The following is a 17,014-nucleotide window of genomic DNA, read 5'->3' as shown; positions in this document are numbered from 1 at the left end:
GAAGAGGTTCTTAACTAGGTGGTCCAGCTCTGTCGAAGAGAACATAATCTTTGCTGAAGCGAAGGCTGAGCGACAAGAAGAGCTGATGAGGCCGGAGAAGTCCCCTTGGGAGGAGGCAGCGACTCACAAAGAGGAAGCTTCCCCAGTGGCTACAACAGGTATCTCCTCTTAACAAGATGAGAGGGAAAATGGGCGAAAGTAGCTTTACCTTGCTCCCTCTTAGCAGAGAGCTAGCCTCCAATTTCCCTGGTCGCCTTTTTAGATGACAAGGAAAGAACTATCTTGGGAAGCCTGAAGCTATCTTCTGGGAGGTTCCTCTTCAGGAAGGAAGAAGCCGGTGGGACCAGGACAGCTGGAGCAAAAAGACGGAAAACTTGCCAAATGATAGTGAAGGAGAGCTGCAAGGAGGAGCAGGATCTTGGTTGAACTCTTCTTCAGAAGTGATCAGAGATGGGGATAAATCATGAGCAGGTTTGGAGGCAGGAGCTTTCTAGAGGAAGTTCATGATTTCAGACAACTGTTGCTTGATGGGCGCCAAAGACGGCTCATCTTGTTCCAAGGTGGGAGCTTGGCGCTCAGGAGTAGACGGGATGAAGGGTTGGTGCCGGGAGCTCAGGAGCTGGCGCTGGGCGCTCGGGAACTGGTGCTGGGTGCTCGGGAGCTGGCTCTGGGCTCTCAGGAAGAGATGGGAGTTTAGACGACAGGCGCCTGAAGTGGTCCTTTGGGTGCTTGAGATCCAAAGGAGGGCGCTCAGCAGACGGGTGCTCAAAAAAATACTTATGGCGAATCCCATGGGTGAGAAGGAAGTCATGCTGGAACAAAGGTGGAGGTGCCACAGCGTGGCTGCAGGAAGGCTGTGGACTGCAAAGTGCCTCCTTGTACCATTTAACAGGCAGCGGAGAAGAGTGGTTGACCTTGTCCGCATGCCTCTTCAATGGCCGGGACAAATTGAGAAAGTGCCTCTGGCGCCTGGAATCGGAATCGGAATCCAAACTTGACAACAAATGATACACATCTAGAGATAAGCCTTTCCAATGGTCGTCTACTGACACCTGGGTTCCTGCAACAGGCTCGACTGAGGGGGCAACTATCCATGGGCAAACCCTACCAGCCTCCCTTGGACTTCTGGTATGTCTTCTCCCAGGTTTAGGGGAGTGGGACAGTGACCTTCGTCTAGGAGAGCCGGCAGGACAGGTGGCCACCTCCTCCACTTGCACTTCACTAGACACTTTATCACAGAAAACTTTGCCCATTACGACTTTCAAGGACACCACTATCTCAGACACAGTATGCACTACCAGGTTAACTTCTTATTAAACCTGGATTCACGGCTGGCAATGGCATCGGGATCGGAAGCATGGGAGCCAGGCACGGGAGTAAGTGGATTGATAGTAGGAGGGCTGGGAATAGGAGAAAAGGCGGGAACAGGGGAAGAAGGAATAGCAAGACTAAGAACTAACTTAGGCTTAGGGGTAGACTCTAGGCTAACAGAAGCCCTACATTCGGCCCTAGAGGCTGCCTTTCTTTTCCTATCCCTTTCAAGCTTACTAAGGTGAGATTCAAAAACCTTCCACTTTCTCTCAACCCAGTCCTTGCAATCATCACAAGTATTCTCCTTAGAACATACTTGCCCTCTACAATTATTGCACCTAATGTACAAATCATAACATACCTTAATCAGTCTATATCCTTCGCTACAATAGCAAACACTAGAAGCACTCAAATTAGACATAACTAATTCCAAAAGCTGAAAAAAGGAAACAAGAGCTTGGAGGCTACACAAAAGTGACAGTACTTCACTGAAATCCAGCAAGAAACGACTAAAAACCGGTGAAAAAGGCTGCAGCAGACACAACGATGTTGACCACATGCGGCAGAAAAACAGAATGACACTACTGGCTATGTCATTCTAACACTACCCATTACGTGGACAGGGCCTGTCACCTACACTAGCTATCAAAGTGCTACCACGATTTTTAAATAAAAGGCTGCCGTGCAAGGTTAAAACTATAGCTATGTAATTACTTGATAAGTTACTTATATGAAATTAGATATTTCTTACTTGCTGGAATTCTTGATACACCTCTGCATGTTTCTATTCCAATGTTCCGTGCAACCCCTGGACCACTGCTGCTTTTTGACTTTGAGTCCATCTTTACCAGAATTATTCAATACTTTTAGCTGCCTCACCTGAAATAAAGAGACAAATTTTTAGGGTATCACAAACAATTTGATAAATATCACAATTTTTTTAAGTTAATTGTATTTTTCCTAGCTATACAAACCTGAGGTCCTTTACATTAGGAATTACAGCGAAGCTGGAAATGGCTGTTGAACTTCTATAAAAGGTGGTTAGGCAGTTAACTAATGCCTGGTAGGCAGGAGTACCGCCTCCCCGGATGTAAACATTCCAATTTGCCTTTTGGCCCAGGTGTCAGACTGAAATGTAAAGGACTCCAGATTTGTATAGTTAGGAAAAATACAATTGTGATTTGTTCCTACACGATACAAAAACCATCGGTCCTTTACATTATGAAGACTCACTGGTTGGAGAGAGGAATCTGAGTGAGTCTCTTGCACTGACTGGAATTCGCCACACCTGGGATTCTCTTCCTGGTCGATGGAGCAAGGAAGGGAAACCTGCCTCTGACAAACTGATCAGGGTGTGGTAAAGCATGATCAATTGTCAGACTTCTGGGCCTTTTTGCATGAGGGGGGTAAACATAACCTCACACAAAAAAGGGGCTAGGATGAACTATACAAGCCTGAGGTCCTTTACATTAGGAATTACTTACAGTGAAGCTGGAAACAGCTGTTGAACTTTCAAACAATGTGGTTAGTAAGTTAACTACAGTCCGTTAGGTGGGAGTCCCGCCCGCCCGGATGTAAACATTCCAATTTACCCTTTGGTCCAGGTGTCAGACTGAGGGGTGGTATGAGGTGGGCATGAATATGTAATGTAAAGGACCTCAGATGTGTATACTTAGGAAAAATACATTTACTTTAAAAAATTGTGATTTGTTCCTATACAACATACAAACCATCGGTTCTTTACATCAGGAAGACTCACTGGTTGGAGGGAGGAATCTGAGTGAGTCTCTATGAACTGAGTCTCTATGAACTGACTGGAGTTCACCAAACCTGGGATTCTCTTCCTGGTCGATAGCGCGGGGAAGAGAAACCTGCCTCTGACAAATTGATCAGGGCGTGGTAACGCATGATCAACTGTCAGACTTCTGGGCCTTTTTGTATGAGGGAGGTAAACGTAGCCTCGTACAAAAAAAAGGCTAGGATGAACCTAAAAGGTTGGAGACAGTAAGGCAAATACAAGCATTGAGTTTGTCTTATTGTCAGGATCTCCTTCCCCCCCTTGCTAGAGGAAGGAGCAGGCTTGCTTCTATAATCCTGGAGGGGAAAACTAGAATGGAAGCTCAAAGTATAGTCTTACCTACATCAACCACCAGATCCAGCATGTAACAGCCCATCCACTCTCTGCCCGAAGGAAGAGATGAAGGATGAAAGGGAAGGAGAAGAAGAAGAGGCCAATCACTCTCGCATCCATTCCCGGAACAGCAACCGAACACCTTAGGTGAGATGCAACCCTGTCCTGTTAAGAGGAGCCAGGTAAGCTACACAACTTGTTGAGCAGCCACCACAGGTCCCAAGGAAAAAGTGTCCGAGGACTTGTGGGCAATGTCCCGAAGGTAGAAAGAGGTGAAAGTGCTATGTCAAGACCACACCCCGCTTTCCATACCCGAGAAACTGACAGGTTCTTCCGGAAAGCGAGGGTTGGACCAATGCCCCAGACTTCATGAGCTCTCTGGCAGAAGGTACCGGTGTCGTCTTCGCCAGCAACAGAGTACGCTCTCCTGATCGTCTAACAAAGCCAGAAAGAAATTGTATTCTTGGACACTTCTTTCTTGGACGAGCTAGTGCTAACGAAGAGTTGTTTACACTACTGGGTCATTGTCTACAAAGTTGTCTAGGGAGGGGATCATGAAGGACTTGAACCTAGTGTCAGGGACCGATGGGTTGTGAGCCTTCGCTACGAAATCCAGGACGAAAAGGATGGTCCATGCAGTTCCCCCGTCTTCTTCTACCCCTTGCCCCCCTTTTCCGGACTGGAAAGCGGGCTGAAAGGGACACAACTGCGAGCCCTTTCGGGCAGAAGAAGAAAGCTGGGTATTCCCACAGGTGCGCTTTGAGCCTGGGTCTTCTTAGCCTGACCTGAAGGTCGGGCTGCAGAGGCGCATGAAGCCCCGGAGGTCTTGACCACTGCCTGATGAACAACGGTCGCTGTCTTTGGCCTGACACTTGTCCACTGCAGCATCTACCAAATCCCTAGGGAAGAGAGACGCAGAACCCAGCAACTGTCCGTTCCTTAGGGTCGCTGCCGACTCGGGACCAACAGACCTGGTGATCCAAGATAAGACAGCATCCCTTCTCTTCAGCACCAGGTTTGCTCACAAGTTTGCTGTCTGGTGGGCAAGGTAGGAGTTGGCTCTACCTCCAGACTGGCACAGTATCCTGAAGGCGGAGTCCTCCCCAGGAACACTTGCACCTGAGGAGGCAGCCATCTTGGATTTTGTGAATGACCACAGATCCAGCCAGGAGACTGCCTGGAGGACTGCCATGGTGATAGCCTCCAGGCTTGCTGCTTCTTGCTGCAAAAGGGAGATCCCTTCCAAAACAAGGTGCTACAGCAAGAGACCCGGACCTAGACAAACCATGTCCGGGTCAACCTGCTTGGTCGGCAAGGACCCCTTCGAGGACGTGTAAAAGCACTTCTGTCTTGGCAGAAGGAGGGGGAAGAAGCTTGTCCAAGCAGTTTGACCAAAGTGAATTCTCCTGCCCTGAAACAAGATTATTCACCTGGTCAAGCACCCCCTCGGCAAGCAAGGACCACGGCAGCCCTACCAAAACCTTTGGTTCCTTCTTAGGGCTTCAAAAGGATTTGAGGCGTGAAGGACAATCCACATTAGAGGCCATGGCCCCTTCCGCGAGATCACTGTGCTGACGAATCAGTGCAATGATCTCTGCAAAGGTCCTCTGTATCTTGGGAGTGTCTGTGTCCTGAGGAAGAGGATCCTCTAGTCCTTCCAGGGTGTGGCCCTCCCGATCTACTCTCCCCGCATGGGGGGAGAACCTCAACAGACCCCTTTGATCCATCCTGCACTACTCGGGCGTACGACCAAGTCGATCCGAGGACCGAGCTAGGAACATAACCTTTTGCAGTTAAGCTCTGGGGAGACGACTCTCCAGAGTTCCTCCTGTCTGTCTTGTGCCTCCTAGTAAAACTCCAGGAGGTTGAGTCTACAGATGAGAAAGATCAGGTACTTCTGCCAGTAGAACCAGCAGGAGGGGTGGGCTGTGTGAGGTCATATACTCAGTGGTGACAGCAATACGGGTCCAGGAGAGCGCTTACGCCTTGACGAAGCGCTGTCCCAAGGACAGCGTAATGGTTTGCGCTAGCAGAGCTGAGCGATCGACTCAACCAAGCCAGGCCGATCGCACGAAAGTGATTGGGGGTTGGGCGGAGTTGAACACATGGCTGGCTGGCGAGAACTTGTGATATCCTCTTGACGTGTCCCAGTCTTCTTCAAGGCCGAAACCTCACGAGATGAAGACTGAACAGGGGACCTCCTCTCTGTCTTTCCAGGTGTTTAGACCCTAGGGACTGAGGCACTGGACTGGGAACCCGGCCGGGCACTGGCAGTAGTGCTAGCAAGGAAGAGCCGAGACACCTGCATGTTTCAACCCTTTCTCTCGCCCTGTGCCTGAACCGGGATGGTGAGAGGTGTCTCCAGCACCGGTTCGGAATACTCAAGCCTCCTTAGAGACTTGAGTACTCGGAGTGACTCGTGACGAGCACCTGACACAGCACCAGACTTCGAAGTGGACTTCTTAGGACTGGTGAGGGAGCACAAACCAAGGTCTGCGCGCCCACAGCTCCCAAAACGCTAGACTCTGGTGAGGTATGTGATCAGGTTCCCAAACCCAAAGGCCTGGAAGAGCTGATGAGAGATCCCACTGCTTCCCCTGTGGAGGAAGGCAGCCCCTTAGAAGTCCTAGGGTGGGGCTTCATGGGGGGGGGGGGGGCAGCCAGCTTCTTGGGGGATGGGGGACAGCTGGCTTCTTGGAGGGGAGAGGCAGCCTTCTCCTTCTTCGGCCAATGAGCCTCAGAAGAGGAAGGGGAGGAGGCACCAGACAACAAAGATGAAAACAATGAAAGCAACAACGACGACACTTTACAGGACCTCTCCCTCGACTTCTCCTTCGTCATCTTCTTCAGGATGGCGATCAAGTCCCCCATCCAAGAGGGAGCAGCAGACATCACAGGAGAGGCTTGGGCAGCCAGGGCAACAGGAGCGGCAGGAATGGCCCAGGCAACAGGAACATCAGAAACAGGAGCAGTGACGGGTGCGGCCGGGACACCAGCATCAGCAGCCCGAACATCAGAGACCGCAGGACCAGCAGGAGCAGGAACCATCATATGGGGCACGTGGAGGTTACCATCATCAACGATAAAGCCTGGGATGGTGGGGCCACAGGAAAACCTGGAGGCAGGGGCACCATGTGCTGGGATGCCAAGACAGCAGTCACTTGAGTGCTAAGGTGAGATGAGACGATAACGGGCATCTTTGTGAACGCTGTCATGGTCAGCATGATGTCATAGTGGTAGCACCACCAGGGTGCTCGCCAGGTTGGACAAGAGGCCCTGCAGGGATGGAATGCCTGTAAGACCCAGGGAGATCCAGCTGGCTTCAAATCACTCGGAGAGTTCTCTCCCGGAGAGACAGCCAGAAGGGGAAGCTTGCCGGGAGAAACGAGAAGGGTTAGCCACCAAGGGCGTAGTCAGGTGTATAACCCTCAGACGATGCCTTGGCGGCCTTCCTATGACACTGTTTCCTCCCCTCCAACTTCAGCCACTGCTCAGCTGACTATGAACAACACTCGGCACAAGTAGTCACAAGAGCACACATGCCCCTTGCAGGTGGAACAGAGGGCATGAGGCTCAACATAAACATATGAGCAAAAGCTCCCACATTTCTTGTCGCCAACCCCAGGACACACACACGCTGAGGGAAGGCAGCCTTGCGAACAGGCTTGTCTGATTCGTGGGTTTGCATCTTACAAATCACAAACATATATATTCAGCAAACAAGAATGATCCCACCGGAAAAAAACAGCTCAACGAAAATCAGGGCAGAGAGGGATGAAACAAGTCTGCACCACACAACGGCCGAAAGGAAGTTGGAATGTTTACATCCAGGCAGGCAGGACTCCCACCTACCAGACGGTAGCTACCTGTCTAACCACCTTGTTTGAAAGTTCAACGGCCATTTCCAGCTTCACTGTGAGTAATTCCTAATGTAAAGGATCAATGGTTTGTGTATAGTGTAGGAACAAAAATGTATTATGCAACTGGGAAATGCAAACAATTATAAAAATGCTTTGCAAGAAAATAAAATATACCGTATTTTCAAGAACTACAGCAAAGAATGAAAGAAAAAACCTCATTCAGAGGTATCTTGAATAGAATGTATTCCCTCGCAATACAATACACAAACTCTAACACCAAAGGAACCTTAGAAACATATAATCAGATATAAGTTCAAAGTCATTATATTCAAAGCACAGGCAGTCCCTGTGTTAAAGTGGGGTTCCATTCCAGCAGCCTACTGCCATAGGTCGGAAATTGCCATACTCCTGGAACTTCATAAGAAAAATGTATAAAAATGAGAGAGAGAGAGAGAGAGAGAGAGAGAGAGAGAGAGAGAGAGAGAGAGAGAGAGAGAGAGAGAGAGAGAGAGAGAGAGACTCTTATGTAAGCCTGGGGAAAGAAACAGTTTTATAAGCTTTGCCCTAGTAATAAACCAGTTTTCTCCCCTCTTATAGGAGGGACCTCCTTATGAGTGAACCCTCCCATAGGAAGGCCTTATAGTGAACCCTCCAGGTGGCTACAGCTCCCTAAACCAGTTTTCTCACTTCATTAAAGCGCAGTTATCAAGGCTTACGGTGCTGTTATCCTAGTTATGGCAACCGATTTTTTAAAAAATATATTTGATAAAGCACTGTAAGTTCGAAACACTGTAGGTTGAGACAGCCATAACCTGGGGACTACCTGCATCAACAAGAACCTAACCAAGGATATGAAATATCAATGGCAAGGAGCTGTATGATACACATGCATGCAGTGCTTTAAAATAAAGTCCATGGATCTTACAATGGTGGGGACAAGATTTAAATACCGAGACAGAATAGACCATACTAATGTGAAACTGACAGAAGACCATGCATAGCAAAGCATTACCTTTATAAAAGTATGGATCTATAAATGGTCTAATAAGGAACCAAATATCACAGTTTTTTAAAGTAAATTGTATTTTCCCTAACTATACAAACCTGAGGTCCTTTACATTATAAATTACTTTCAGCGAAGCTGGAAACGGCCATTGAACTTTCGAAGAAGGTGGTTAGGCAGTTAACTACAGTCTGGTACGCGAGAGTAAACATTCCAATTTGCCTTTCAGCACAAGTGTCAGATTGAAGGGTGGCATGAGGTGGGCATGAAAATGTAATTTAAAGGACCTCAGGTTTGAATAGTTAGGAAAAATACAATTTAAAGGCAGTCCCCGGTTATCGGCGGGGGTTCTGTTCTGAGGGTGTGATGATAACCAAAAATCGGCCATTTTCGGGGCTTATCGGTGCTGAAAATCACCAGTTTTCGGTTACCGGCGCCTCTATTAGGTATGTATCGGCGCCAATAGCCAGTTATCGGCACTGATAAGCGGAAATCGGCAATTTTCGGCGCCAAAAACTGCCGATTTTTGTCGTTGGACAAGCACTGTAAAACCAGATCACCCATAACCGGGGGCTGCCTGTATTTTAAAAAAATGTGATTTGTTCTGATATGATGTACAAATCATCAGCCCTCTAAATTAAAAGATTTATCGGTTAGAGGGAGGAATCTGAGTGAGTCTCTATGAACTGACTGGAGTTCGCTACAGAAGATTTATTGGTTGGAGGGAGGAATCTGAGTGAGTCTCTATGAACTGACTGGAGATCGCTACACCTTGGGTTCCCTTCCTGGTTGATAGAGTGAGGAAGGGAAAACCTGCCTCTGACAAAGTGATCAGGTTGTAGGAAACACAAGATCAACTGTCAGACTTCTGGGCTTTTTTGTATAAATGAGGAAGATGTCATTTCATAAAAAATTGGCTAGGATGAACCTTAAAAAGTCGGAGACAGTAAGGCAAATACAAGTACAGTATCGGGTTTGTCTTATAGTGTCATGGTCTCCTTCCTCTGTTTGCTAGAGGAAGGAGTGGGTTTGCTTCTGTGATCCTGAAACGTAATAGAACAGAAGCTCGAAGTGTATGCATTCCTGCACTGACTGCCAGATCCAGTATGTAACGGCACGTCCGCTCTCTGCCCACAGAAAGAGAGCCAAAGGAAGAGAAGAAGGAGAGGCCAGCACTCCCACACTCATTCTCACATCCACAACCGCACATCTTAGGCGAGATGCAACCCTGTCCTGTTAGAGGAGCCAGGAAAGCTACAAAACTTGTTAAGCAGCCACCACAGGTCCCAAGGACTTGTGGCAATATCCCAAAGGTAGAAAGAAGTGAAAGTGGTCTGTTGAGACCACACCCCTGCTTTCAATACCTGAGGAACCGACAGGTTCTTCCAGAATGTGAGGGTCGGACCAATGATCCGGACTTCGTGAGCCCTCAGGCGGAGGGTACCGTGTCGTCTTCTCCAGCAGCAGAGTATGCTCTCCTTATCGTCTTGTAGCCAGAAAGAAATTGTGTTCTTAGAAACCTCTTTCTTGGTCGAGCCAGCGCTAACAAAGAGGCATTAACACTCAGGCCGGACATGGCGAGTTCTCTTCAGATGTCGCGGCAGCAGTCTAACAGGACACAGTAGCATACTGTCTGGGTCATTACAAACAAAGTCCTCTAGGGAGGGGATCGTGAGGAACTCGAACCTAGCGTCAAGAAATGAGTCTTCGCTATGAAGTCCAGGACGAAATCGAGCGTAACAGATCCCCATCCCCTCGTGTGTTTAACATTGAAGAAAAGTCCGTGAAGTTCTCCTATTTTCTTCGCCGATGCCAGGGCAAGCAGGAAGATAATTTTGAGGGTCATATCCCTGTCTGACGACTCTCGTAAAGGCTCATACGGTGCACAAGTCAGGTCCCTTAGAACGAGAGTCACATCCCAAGCAGGGAGACTAAGGTCCCTAGGTGGGCAAGACCTCTCGGACCTTCTCATCAGTAGAGAAATCTCAAAAGAGGATATGTCAATCCCCTTCAGCCACAAGACTAGGCCGAGTGCGGCCCTGTAGCCTTTTACGGCTGAAATGGAGAGAAGCCTCTCTTGCTGAAGAAAGACGAAGTCCGCGATCTGCTGAACAGTAGCTCTGACCAGAGAGAGACCCCGTCTACAACACCAACCACAGAAGACAGCCCACTTTCCCTGGGATACCGCTGCAGAGGAATGCCTGGTGTCCAGCCATCTCCATTGCTGCAAGACGCGAAAAGCCCCTCGTTCGCAGGACATGCTGGATAACCGCCAGCCATGAAGACACGGACTGCACTGCCTGGTGGTACCGCTCTACATGGGGTTGACACAGCAGGTTGGGCCAGGGAGGAATCTCTCTCGGTGCCTCAGAAAGAAGAGTTATCAGGTCGGGATACCAAACAGCCTGGGGCCATTTGGGAGCCACCAGAATCATCCTGAGATTTGGTGTGATCATCACTTGGTCGATCACCCTGAGAATCAGACAAAACAGAGGAAAGACGTAGATGTTGAGGTTGTCCTACAGGTGTTGGAACGTGTCCTCCGCACAATTGAACAGAAGACCTGAAGTTCCCTGTTGCGCTGAGTGGCAAACAGTTCTATGACTGGATGCCCCCAGAGATCGAACAATCTCTCCACGATGTCTGGGTGACGGGACTACAGTACTCCGTTCTGATCACCTGATTCTGGCGGCTGAGCTTGAGTGCCACTACATTCCTCTTGCCTGGAATGTACCTGGCTGACAGCTCTACCAAGTGGGCCACAGCCCACTTGTGCACCTGCACTGTCAACTGATGAAGCAGAAGGGACACCAGGCCCCCTTGCTTGTTGACGTATGCCACTACCGTGGTGTTGTCGCTCATTAACACTGCAGAGTGTCCCATCACTCAATTCTGAAACTCTTGGAGTGCCAGGAAGGCTGCATTGAGTTCCAGGATGTTGATGTGAAAGTGCTTGTCGTCTCAGTGGCACACTCCCGAAGTCAGCAACTCCTCCAGGTGTGTGCCCCATCCCTCGGTCGATGCATTCAAGAACAGGGGCATGTCCGGAGGGAGAGTATGTAGGCATACTCCTATTAAGAGATTCCTGTTGCCCACCCACCAGTCTAGGTCTTCTTTCACCTCCTTTGAAAGAGGAATGAGAAAAGACTGAGGTTTCGTGACTGGGGCCAGAACTCCTTCAGTCTCCACTGCAGGGAGCGGAGGTGTAGATGCCCATGAGGGACCAGCTTCTCAAATGATGACAGGTGACCAATGATGACTTGCCATTGCTGAGCTGACTGCTCCTGTCGAGACAGGAACAGCTGTGCTGCCTTCCTGAACCTGCTGATACAACAGTCCGGGGGGAAGAGTTTTGCTACCATATCTATCAGCATGCCCCGGTACTTTATCCTCTACTGGGGGGTGAGATCTGACTCCTTGAGATTTACCACGATCCCTAGATCGCGGCAAAACTCGAGGAGTCAATCCCTGTCCTGAAGCAACCACAAGCAGGAGCTCGCCAGGACCAGCCAATAGTCAAGATACCTCAATAGATGTATCCTGTGAGAATGGGGCCCAGCTGACACAAAGGTGAACACTTTTGTGAACATCTGGGGAGCAGTCAAGAGCCTAAAACAGAGTGCCCTGAATTGAAATACCATCTTCCCGAGGAAAAAGCGAAGGTACTTGTGGGAGGATGGATGGATGGGTATTTGAAAATATGCATCCTTCAGATCCACCGTAAGCATGAAGTCGTTCTCCCTGATGGAGGTGAACACGGTACGAGCCGTCTATCATCAAGAACCGGGTCTGGCGAACAAATCGGTTCAGGGGAGAGAGATCTATGACCGGTCTCCAGGCCCCCGAAGCTTTCTCCATGAGAAAGAAACAACTGTAGAAGCCTGGGGACCGATCCAACACGACTTCCACAGCACCCTTGCTCAGCAAGGCTTGCACTCCTTGCATGGGTGAGATATCCCTTGTTGAACCAGGAACGTAAGTACGGAGACAGACCAGAGAGTTGGTGAAGGGTGGCTGAGACTCAAAAGGGAGTAGATATCCCTATCGAAGGACATCCACTATCCAGGCCTCAGCTCCATATCGCTGCAATGTTGCCCAATGGCTTCATAAGCAGCCTCACACCACTGGCAGCAGCTGGAGGGGAATGCCGCCCCTATCGTTTCCCTTTCTTCTTCTTCCCCTTGCCCCCTTTACCGGACTGGAAAGAGGGCTGAAAGAGGCACGACTGCCTGCCCTTCCCGGTGGAAGAAGAAGGTTGGGTGTTCCCGCAGGAACCCTCCGAAGTCTGGAACTTCCTGGGAGCCAAGGAAGCGCTAGCCTGGCCTAAAGGCCGAGCCACAGTGAAGCGCGAAGACCCACAGATCTTGGCCACTACCTGGTGGACAAGGTGGTTGCTGTCTTCGGCCCGACGCTTGTCCACCGCAGGATCTACCAGCTCTCTAGAGGAGAGAGAGGCAGAATCCAGCAACGGTCCATTCCGAAGGGTCATTGCCGACTTGGGACAAACAGACCTGGCAGAACAAGAAGGGACAGCGTCTCTTCTCTCTACACCAGGATCGTCCACAGGTTTGCCATCTGGTGGGCAAGGTAAGAAATGGCTCTACCACCAGTCTGGCACAGCCTCCCGAAAGCAGAGTCCTCCCCAGGCACAATTAGCATCCGAGGAGGCAGCCACTTTGGATACTGTGAATGACCACAGATCTAGCCAAGAGACTGCCTGGAGAGCAGACATAGCAGTGGGTTTCAGGGTCGCTGCTTCTTGCTGCGAGAGGGAGATTCCTTCCGCAGTAAGCTGTTGCAGTGAGAGACCTGGGCCTAGACGCACCAGGTCCGGGTCAACCTGCTTCTGTTGAGGCAGAGGAGGAGGAGGAGGAGGAAGCAGCTTATCCGAATGGTTCAAATGAAGTGAATTATCTTGCTCACAAACAAGATTATTCACTTGATCAAGAACTCCTTCGGCAAGCATGGACCACGGCAGCTAAACCGAAAATCACAATTTTTAAAAATAAATTGTATTTTTCCTAACTACACAAACCTGAGGTCCTTTACATTAGGAATTACTTATGGTGAAGCTGGATAAGGCTGTTGAACTCTTGAACAAGGTGGTTAGGCAGTAACTACTGTCAGGCAGGCGGGAATACCAGCCTGCCCAGATGTTAACATTCCAGTTTGCCATTTGGCCCAGGTTCAGATTAAGGGGTGGCATGAGGTCAGCATAAAAATGTAATGGAAAGGACCTCAGGTTTGTATAGTCAGGAAAAATACAATTTACTTTTAAAAACTGTGATTTATTCCGATGGGATATAAAAACCATCGGTCCTTTCCATTAGGAAGACTCACTGGTTGGAGGGAGGAATCTGAGTGAGTCTCTTGAACTTTATTATTATTATTATTATTAAGATAGTTTAACCAGATCACTCAGCCCTCATAAGGCTGGCCCGAAGGATTACAATGAAATATCAGGTATAGGCCATAGGCCTAGAACTGGGACCAACTAGGTCATTCGCGTGATGATGAATGAATGAAAATGAAGTTTAAAAGAAAAAACTGTACTGTATAATGAACATGCTTTTACACTGAAACACACTTACGATAAACACATTTGCTCGTTTCCATACACACAAAAAAATTAAAGATTAAAATGAATAAAATAAAATTTCAAAAAAATTACAAATTAAAATTCAGAATAAATTACATAGTTTTTTTTTATATTCATTAAATGGCCTACGGGCTACTGTATTTTCATTATTTACTTGGTTTTATATTTTGGCGATCAAGTTACACTCCTTCATGCATGTTAAAATGGGGATGACTGAAAATATATAAGACACTGACAAAATTTCCCTCATCGATTTATTTCCAAAGGTTGGTACTCGCTGTTAATTATATTTTGGACAGTCACACAACACGTTTGACTGTTATCAACACTTTGCATTCTGGGCATTCGGGAGGAGGGCCATGTGGCCTCTTCATCAAGTGTCCATGTGTCAAACAAGTATGGCTCATTCGCAGACGCGTCAGAATTACTTGTGTGCATCTCTCTCTCTCTCTGGCATGATGAACTCCATTTCCAACACTGGATTTTATCTGTTTCAATTTATTATTTACAGGTTCCTTGTTCCATATATTTTGCCATCTATTTACAATGATTGTTGTTATATCTTATGTAATCACTAATAGGGATTTTTACATTTGCTCTTGTCATGTGGACTGCTTCTTTAGCTGCTTTATCAGCTTCTTCATTTCCTTTAATCCCTACATGGGCAGGGATCTAACATATTTCAATATTTTTTCCATTATTATACAATTTGTGGAGTTCATATTTGATTTCCTGTACAGTACTATTTTTTGAGTAGTAACCTTGAATGGCTTCTGTAGCGCTTTTTGGATCGCTAAATTTCTCAAAATTACTGAATGATATTTGCTTTATAATTTTGATGGCTACTGCAATTGCACACAACTCTGCTGTGAAACTGAGGCATTATTAGACTTGTTCTGGGATACAGCTGCATATTCTACTTCATGTTGTGAATTAGACCCATCTGTATAAATTGCATAATGTGAATGTTTTTGTCTTATATGCTAAATTTGACTTGTACTAAGGAGACTGGTGAGGATCTAAATGTTCCTGTGCATATTCTAGTCCTTCATTGTGAAGTCGATCTAATATTTTCAGTGCTGTTTCTGATGCTGAACCATATATTTCACTTCCGTAGTCAATGATTGATGACACTGTTGCTTTATATAGTATAGTAAAAGTATGTCTATCAGCTCCCCAATTTGCGTGTGATAGTTTTTTAATTAGACTTAGCACCCTTTTGCATTTTGATTTTATGTAAGTTATATGGGCTTTCCAATTCAGATGTGCATCAAATATTAATCCTAAAAATTTTGCAGTTTGGCTAATTGGTATATTATGGTTTCTGACTTCTAATTCTATTTCTTCACCTTTTTTCCAATTTTTATTTTTATAAAACATGAGAGCCTGAGTTTTCTCTATGGAAAATCTAAAGCCTACAGATGTGGTCCATTCATCTATTTTTATTATAGTTATATTAATCATTCATTCTGCATGCTTTATGTGTGATGCTGTATAATAGATTTCAAAATCATCCATGTACAGGTTACTTTTAATTCCGACTGGTAGAATGTTACTGATATCTTTAATTGCTAATGTAAACAGAGTACCACTAAGAACACTCCCTTGTGGAACTCCATTTTCATGTGGAAATGTCTTGGAATAAACATTATCTATTCTCACCTGGAAAGTGTGATCAGTCAAAGTTTTTAATAAGCTTAGGAAGAGGTCGCATATGTTGTTATTATGTACCATATGATTTTAATATTGCATACCTCGATGTAGTGTTGTAAGCCTTTTCGATGTCAAAAACGACAGCTACTGTAATTTGCTTTCTTTCAAATCCTCTACGTATGTGGTCTTCCTAATTAAATAGAAAATCTAATGTAGATCGATTACGTTGCGAGCCAAACTGGGAAGGAGTTGAAATTTTATTTTCACGTATGTGCCATGTACACTTGTTAAAGAGATTGGTCTATAATTGTTCACATTACTAGGATCTCTTTGAGGTTTCGGTATAGGAATTATTATGGCATTTCCCCATTCATCTGGAAACAAGTTTCTGAGCCATAAATAATTGTAAAGTTTTAATAAGTACGATTTTGCCAAAGGTGCTAGGTGGCAAATCATTTCAAAGCAAATATTATCAAGCGAAACATCCATTCAAAAAGTATAGGAAAAATTCTGAAAAATAAATGGAACAAACATTAGACCACCCAGACAAGCTATACTATATTAGATAATGGCAAAAATTTTATATCCCTTCGAAATTAGTAACATACTTGGGGAAAGTTTTGCCAAAATAAGCAGTGACCAAAATTTGGACAAACATTCAAAAAAGTAAAGAATAAAGCAGAATCTATAATACTTAATTTTGAGACAAAGGAAGATATATATTTCAGAAAATATGGCCGCCTTAACATTGAAAGGTACAGAGTGTGATGGAAGAATTTTTGGTTGTGAGATGGTACTGTTGAAGCCGTCAGTTGCAGAATCGTCGTATTCAGCAAATAGTTGATCATCTCAGCAGTTAATGTGATGAACACGCAATATTGGCCGAATCATATGACCAAGTAGCTATGCGCGTACAAGAGTTCGTGTGTTACAGAATCTCGATTTTGTGTCTAATTCTGCCCAAAAATTAGTTTGGTCGTTCATTAGCAGACCTAGAGCGAGATCGTGAAGACATTATCTTTGAGTGTGGCGAGCTCTTAGAATTGGCAGAATAAGGTACAGTCCAGACTCTTCGTTTTTCTATGTGAATTGTGGATTTATGGTCTTTTACCATATTTCAAGACATTTTTGAATTTATGTTTTTTTTTTTAACATATTTCAAGCCATTTTTGAACTTGCGTGGGAAGTGGATGTAGCATTTTACCATTTCAATATTCTATTTTATTGTGTTCTATATTTTACCAGTATGCTATTTACTCATGCATTTTAGACTTTTCATTACATATTATGTTTTTGCACTTGTATATTTTTGGGAGTATTATTTTGTGCTTAATTTTTTCGACATATGTCATGGTTGTGGTGATGACTTTGTGGGCAATAACATGAGGTTATCATGTTGGTGTGATCATAGAGAAAGACAGACGCAAACCTTTGCAATGTCTAGTATTTTATGTGGG

At 46.2% G+C, this 17,014-nt stretch overlaps 1 protein-coding gene across 27 annotated transcripts in view; it reads right to left on the bottom strand.

The window, feature by feature from the left end:
* The window catches only part of LOC136828590 (zinc finger FYVE domain-containing protein 1-like), a 126,672-nt gene that overhangs the window by 84,783 nt on the left and 24,875 nt on the right, over window positions 1-17,014 (bottom strand). For all 27 annotated transcript variants that reach the window (XM_067086609.1, XM_067086619.1, XM_067086626.1 and 24 more), the window contains one exon: window positions 2,063-2,190. In XM_067086609.1, coding sequence (XP_066942710.1) covers window positions 2,063-2,153 — 91 coding nt within the window. In that variant the 5' untranslated portion in view covers window positions 2,154-2,190. The remainder of the gene's footprint in view (window positions 1-2,062; window positions 2,191-17,014) is intronic.

This window comes from Macrobrachium rosenbergii, chromosome 43 (assembly GCF_040412425.1).
Source record: "Macrobrachium rosenbergii isolate ZJJX-2024 chromosome 43, ASM4041242v1, whole genome shotgun sequence".
In the NCBI taxonomy this organism is placed as follows: domain Eukaryota; kingdom Metazoa; phylum Arthropoda; class Malacostraca; order Decapoda; family Palaemonidae; genus Macrobrachium; species Macrobrachium rosenbergii.
Note: the sequence above shows the minus strand (reverse complement) of the source record. Positions and strands in the feature narration are given on the sequence as shown.